This window comes from Anopheles aquasalis, chromosome 3 (assembly GCF_943734665.1).
Source record: "Anopheles aquasalis chromosome 3, idAnoAquaMG_Q_19, whole genome shotgun sequence".
NCBI lineage: Eukaryota > Metazoa > Arthropoda > Insecta > Diptera > Culicidae > Anopheles > Anopheles aquasalis.
The window spans coordinates 11891152-11897500 of NC_064878.1; the positions used below are offsets into that span (position 1 = coordinate 11891152).

Below are 6349 nucleotides of genomic sequence, written 5' to 3' on the forward strand. Positions count from 1 at the left end.
TCTTTCTTTCGTCTTGCAGGGAATATGTTCGCGCAATGTAGAAACACTCTCAGAAAGGCCGGTTCCGGAAGTGTTGCCAACGAGGAATAATCGTTTCTTTTGAATTTTTCGATTTTCTGAAGTAAAATTAAATAAACCATTTGCGGCTGTTTGTTGGACACAGTTATTTTATTTTTCCAATAACGGTGCTAGGCATGTGTCGTTGGCTTTATACCGGTCCGCTAGGGTGGGACCGACCAGCCGGACTTAGGGAATGAATAGAAGAGAAGATGGAAACAGGAACGCAGGTGGAACAGAAACCGTTCAATAAAATACATAATTATGTATGTATAAGCACTTGTAGACATAAAGGAGACAATAAACAGAGGTCGGGGGGGCACACCCGGTCGTGGACTACGGGCTTACACCGTTTCAAGCCGGCCGGAGCAGCAGGAACAATGCTGTACCCCACTACCGTACGGTATGTTAGCCTCTTTAATGTCGGTCAGCAGCGATAGGATCCGGCCAGCCGTTTCGGTTGCTTTAATCTGAACCTTTGGCAGCGCTTCGTCCACCTCTCCATTTGCGATCGCTTCGATTGCCGGTGTTGGTGGAGGATGTTCCGATCCGGAATGGGTAGCGCTGGCAGGCGAGCCTGGCCTATCGTCGACACCGTGGTCGGAAATGCCTGTGTGCCTGTGATCGTGGTGATGATGATGATGGTGCTCAACACCGCCGGCATCACCACCATTGCCCTGCTGTTCGTGCACCAAACGATGGACGAGATAGTTAAGCTCTTTGAGCTTTAGTTTCATCATTTCCCGATCGTCTGCCAGCTGCTGCAGCTGCAGATCACGCTCCATGTCCTTCTGCTTCAGCATGCGACGCTGCTGCTGATAGAGGGTGATGTACTCGCCAATCGTTTCCGTTTCTCCCTGCAGCTGCATCACAAGATGCTCGAGCCGTTGCCGTTCCTCCGTTAGCTCCGCTACCTCCATCATCGTACGCTTGAAGCGTGCCTGCAGCTTTTCCATCGCCTCCTGCGTCGGGATGCTGCTGACAATCGATGAACACCGTTCACCGCCGGTTCGCCGTTCGTTCTCCGCTACCGGATCACTACCGGCAGTCGCACGATCCTGCTGGAAACGGTTCAGTGCGCGCAGCAGCTCTTCCTTTTCCTGCCGCAAAGTTTCAATCTCATGCCGCTCCGCATCACGATCTTCCGCCTCCGTCGCCACTGCTGCTCGCGGTGGTGCATCCTCGGACTCGACGCCATTCATTTTCGTGTGCTCGGATGGCGGCGAGGTACTGCGTAGCTGTCGCTCCAGCTCCTCGACCGTGTGACGCTGTGTTTCCAGCTCGCGTTGCAGCGTAGCCGCATCGTTCGAGCGTGATTCGTAGTACCTTAATCGATCGATCTCCTGACTCTGCTGTAGCACCTGCTTACTCAGCTCGGTGTTCTCGTGCGCCAACCGGATCATCTCTTCGTCCTTGTAGTGCAGCTGTTCACGGATGGTCGCTAGCTCCGTCTCGAGATGGCCGTAGTTTGCCTTCATTTCCTTACCAAGATGCAGCTCGGTCTGCAGCTGATCGGTCAGGTTTAGTTTATCATTGCTCTGCGGAAGGAGAGCAGTTCGTTAAACACTCGCCAACCAATGTGATCCGCCCCACTTTTACTTACAATCTGCACGAATGCACGCTGCATTTCCTCCAGTTGCTCCTTCAGCTCACGGTTCTGTGTGACGGCACGCGATGCGCCCACCTTTCCGCTTTCTATCTCCGCCAACAGTTTCGCCACATCCGGCTTATCGAGTTGCAATCGCTCGACTGTAAGCTGTAGCAGCGCTACCTGCTCCTCCGACTGCCTCAACAGTGTCTCGCAGTGACTCCGTTCCTCATCCTTTGCGCTCATTCCGCCCTACAAAAGAAAACGGATTCATATTAAACCCACCCAGTGCCCCTCGTCTGTAGGCGGTACGGATTTACCTTCAACGTATCACACTCACGTTCCAGCTCGTCGTAGCGCTTCTGAAGTGCTTCGAGCTTCTGTCGGTACTCTGCCGCGTCCTCATGTCGTTCGTGATCGCGAGGTTCCGTCGTGTCTCGAGCCGCTTCCGTCAGTGTTTGCTGTCGCTGCAACTGTTGCTGTATTTGGCGTTCCAGCTCGTTCGCGAATCTTACGGCCGCTTCTTCGCTCTTCGCCAACTTGTTGTTTTCATTCGTCAGCTCCACGATCTTTTCCGCAAGGTTAGCGATCTCTTTGTTGAGGTGCAACACGTAGCTCTGGTACTGCTGGTTGCTCTGGTCGCGCTCCGTGCCGATTTGCTTCACCATTTCCTGCAGATCCTTCAGCTGCTGTGCCTTGATCATGTTCTGCTGGGTGAGCGATTCGATCTTCGCGTTGCTGTCCTCGTGCCCCTCGGCATCGGTACCGCTCAGCTGATCGATCCGTATCCGGGCCAGTGCCAGATCCGAGCGCGTCTGTTCAAGCGCCTGCTGAGCCCCTTGGTACTCTTCGTTGCGAACGGTCAGCTTCTGTCGCAGTTCGGCCAAGTCTTCCTGCAGATCGTCGTGCAGCTTGCGGAATCGCTCGGCCTCCCGCTGATATTCAGCGACCTGGGCGCCGATCGTTTCCTCTAGCCGCTCATACCGCTGTCCTTCACTGCGCACTTCCTCCAGCTGGCGGGACAACTGTTTTACCGTGGACTCGCTGGCCACTAGCCGGTTGTGCAGCTCCTCGCAGGCTACCGTCCGCTCCTTTACCAACGATTGGCATTTGGCCAGCGAAGAGGTCAGTTCCGCCTTTTCGCCAACCAACACGCCCACCGCTTGGATTTGTAGCTGTAGCTGTTCCTGCAGCGGTCCCAGCTCCACCGTCACCCGTGTGCTGTTCTCCACCCGCAGTCGCTCGATCTCGATCTGCAGCTCATCGACCAGGGACTGGTTGTTGCGCAGCCGCAATCGCAGCTCGTCGTTCTCGAGCTTCTCGGCGTTTAACTGTCGCCCGAGATCGGCCTTTTCCGATTCCAGCTCGAGGATCGTGTTCTGTGGCCCGAGGTCGGCGTTTGCATTTGCGATCAAGTTACCGATTTCGTCGGAGATTTTGCTAATGTTGTACACGTTCGCATCGATCGGGATCGCGGGTGGTTCTCGCGTGGCGGGCATCGCCATCGGTGCAATCTGTGGTTCAGCGGCTCCAAACAGTTCACCAACACCGGCCGCCACCGACGATAGCTGGTTACCGAACGGGTACTCGGCTGGCCCATCGTTGCTGGTGGTGGCCGCAAAGTAGTGCGAAAGGTCTGTTGTGGTACGGTACGGATTGTCGGATTCCGGTCGCTGATTCGGTGGCGGTATATAGGCGGCCACTTCGTTGGTTGTGGACGAGGCGGCCGATGACGTGGGTGGCTCCGAAAACACGGTCCGATCGGGGGGTGTCGGTTCTTCTTCCGTCTGGTTGGTCTCCGTCTCCGGTCGATCCTTTCGCCTCGTTTGGTACTGCTTCAGCTGCAACGGGGGAACGAGAACAGCACGGATTATCAGTCCGCCGATCGCCGAGGGACAGACGGTGACGTGTCACGTTTGTTTTGTTCCGACGACGGGAGGGGGGGGGGGGGGCTCATAGAACAAAACATATCGCCAGGCACCTCTCGTAGAACTATCCCGAACGACCGGCCGGATTGCAGTGAAATGATTCTCCTCACGCAAAACCCCAATCCAGCCCAGGGACCGATGGGCGGGGATTGCAAATCCGGCCAAAATCATTCTTCGCAATCGCTTTCGTTGTCGCTGTTTACCTTTATTCTCGCAGCAGCAATTTTTTCGGCCTTGTTGTCCATTTTTCTCACTAGCTTGAATGCCCTTCGTTTGTGAGTTTACTTTCTTGCACCGAATGACAACCCCGTTGACACAGAACATTTTCACGCTCCTGTTACGGGGTTTCTAGACGATAGCGTACACAGAGCGAAACTAAGCGTATGAGCCGTAACTATGAGAATAAAAAAAACATGGGAATCCTATAAGTTTTGACGCGGCATCAAAAGCTTTTGCTCAGTGTAGAAACTGTCTAACAGGAGAGAATTTGTATGGCGCGCGCTCCTGTTAAGTCTTAGGCCGTTTCTACACTGCGCCAAAATTTTCGCTGCCAAAACGAAACTTATAGGATTCCCATAGAATTCCTATTGGAATATGAAAGATTTCTATGGGAATCCTATAAGTTTCGTTTTGGCAGCGAAAATTTTGGCGCAGTGTAGAAACACTCTTAAAAGGAGCGAGAAAATGTTCTGTGTCAACGGGGAACCCGAATGACGTTTCGGTATGCTCCAAGAAACAAAAATAATAAAAATTGGAGTCGCAAAACGGAACATCGAAAAATGGGGATCTTTGCCGCGGGCCGCATTTTAATCGTGTTGCTAAATCGTGCTTCGACTTCTCTCGTAACCAAAGAATACATTTTGACCGGGTCCCGGTGAGTGGCGCAACGGAAAACCCCGGGAACTGTGTGCCGTGTGTGAATCACCTTTTCCTGTGCCCGAAATCTGTGAGTTTAGGATTGGTTGTTGTTTTCCTTCGGTGTTGCCGATCGCCGTCCACGGTATCGGTCAGTGAACGTAACACGAGCCCGAGAGCGGTGACCGGAGGCTGTAGGCTGGTGGGGAAGAGGGGGGGCCGTTAGCTCAATTATCACCGCACCGCAGAATTATCGACATAACACACGGCAGGCGGAGCACGAACGAAGGACGACCACGATACGGAGCAGCAACGAGCACTCGTAGACGGCCGAGACACGCTTTGGGGCCCCACAGGGATGATCCGGTAGATGGGAGCGTACACGATCTGGTAGCGGTGCGATGATGTGGACACCAAATTATGTAATTTTGTAACCATCCACCGTAGCACCTGCACCTCGCGGTCGTCATCTTTCGCCGTAACTCCGTTCCGGCGCAATTTGTTGCGGAAGGAAGCGTACAGTGAGGCCCCTGCATCGGTGCATAAGTGGAGCGCGCTGATTACGCATTGTACGCACCATCGTCAGCACAGCAGCGTATCGCGTGCAGAAGACGTTAACGCTCCAGAATGTCCGGAATAAGGGGGGCGCTCTGGTTGCCATGTTTTTTGCCCTTCCGCCGGAAAACCATAACAAACTTCGTGCCCTCCGTTGTTGAGGTCTGGTGTGGCCTCATCCCTATCGAAAGAGATACGGAAATTAATCTAGAGTGCTGGAGCACAACCGGCTAATCGAATCGCAGTCACCATTGTGTTGCAATTACGGTGTAACTGGTTAAACTGCCGGTTGGCAAGTGTCCTCTGTCCTCGGTGCTTCCTGCTTCACGTGAAGTGAAAGACCCACGACCCGCACGATCATCATTTTGCTCTCGTTCTTCTCTAATTTCAGCATTAACCCGCTGACCGTATCTTGGAGGTGATGAACCTAAAGGGAACAAATCAAACTCTCCGACGGGCATCGTGAAGCACCCACCTGCATGTTCCATGTGTATTGTGTTGAGTGAGCGATAGTGAGTGCATCTTGGCCGGGGTCAAGATAATGCGACCAAAACAAGTGATCCGGCGCAAAACCTTATCCACCGAGATGATGGTGCATGAGACGGCTCGGCCAGGAACGATCCTGCATCAAATCGCATGTGTACCGCCGGCAGTGGTCGTATGGTGTGAAATGCAATGCTCGAACAACTCGTACAGTGTTCCTTGTGTCTATTTTTAGAGAAAAGAACCCCAACAAAGGGAACTAGTGGCGGGCAGTTGTTCGCAAAACATTGGAGTAGAAAACGGTTGTGATAAACTCGATCTAGACTCTAGAGCGTCAGTGTAGAGGCGGTCACATACAGTAGAAAGGACGCGTTGTTACGCGGTTTGGCCATGACGGCCTCCTCCAGTGTGGAATCACTGTATCCTGCTTCGGGCTCATCCGGCGAAAGCGGGTGGAGTAACGGAACCACGCAACGTGTGTTGTCCAGTCCCCAAGGGCATCATCATCATCTGCCCCATCAACGATCGCAGCAGACACCGGTGCGGTTGGCAAACGGCACCATGGCGACCACCACTACCCGGAAGCCACCGCTGGCACAGGCTGCTTCGTCCAGTGTACCGGGTACCTCCACCTATCGCGGACTGTCCGCTGCCGGCAAGGAAAGGCCCGAGCGTAAAGGGTCACAGCCGACAACGCTTCCTTCGCGCGTCTCACAGATCTACTACAAACATGGACTGTTCCTGTCCAGCTATCCGACAACCACCACCAGCATCGCACTTGCCATCATCATCTTCTGTTGGTAAGATAAACGGTTCTTTTTGTCAAAATTGAAAGAAGACATCAAAGAGGACGCTGAAATTTATGGAGCAACATATACCTTTA

At 53.5% G+C, this 6349-nt stretch overlaps 2 protein-coding genes across 4 annotated transcripts in view; one reads left to right on the forward strand and one right to left on the reverse strand.

Moving 5' to 3' along the window:
• Nucleotides 1-146: 146 nt before the first annotated feature.
• Nucleotides 147-3818, reverse strand: LOC126576405 (golgin subfamily A member 2-like). The gene is made up of 4 exons (XM_050237666.1): nucleotides 3777-3818; nucleotides 1966-3486; nucleotides 1661-1897; nucleotides 147-1595 (listed from the first exon to the last, which is right to left on the reverse strand). The coding sequence occupies exons 1-4, from the start codon at nucleotides 3816-3818 to the stop codon at nucleotides 402-404; spliced, it is 2994 nt and encodes a 997-aa protein (XP_050093623.1). The 3' UTR covers nucleotides 147-401.
• Nucleotides 3819-4324: 506 nt separating this feature from the next.
• Nucleotides 4325-6349, forward strand: part of LOC126575440 (sterol regulatory element-binding protein cleavage-activating protein) — a 9485-nt gene continuing 7460 nt past the window's right edge. Inside the window, exons 1-2 of one of the 3 annotated variants that reach the window (XM_050236137.1) lie at nucleotides 4325-4579; nucleotides 5375-6266. In XM_050236137.1, the coding sequence (XP_050092094.1) occupies nucleotides 5857-6266 (410 nt within the window). In that variant the 5' untranslated portion in view covers nucleotides 4325-4579; nucleotides 5375-5856. The remainder of the gene's footprint in view (nucleotides 4580-5374; nucleotides 6267-6349) is intronic. The other 2 variants (XM_050236136.1, XM_050236138.1) reach the window with 2 other exon arrangements.

What these genes read in the sequence shown, in the direction of transcription:
- LOC126576405 (XM_050237666.1), bottom strand. Translation starts at nt 3,818, where the DNA reads ATGGACAACAAGGCCGAAAAAATTGCTGCTGCGAGAATAAAG. An exon ending in TTGCTGCTGCGAGAATAAAG is followed by an intron (nt 3,487 to 3,776) that starts GTAAACAGCGAC and finishes CCCCCGTTGCAG; the next exon opens with CTGAAGCAGTACCAAACGAG. An exon ending in AGCGTGCATTCGTGCAGATT is followed by an intron (nt 1,596 to 1,660) that starts GTAAGTAAAAGT and finishes CTCCTTCCGCAG; the next exon opens with AGCAATGATAAACTAAACCT.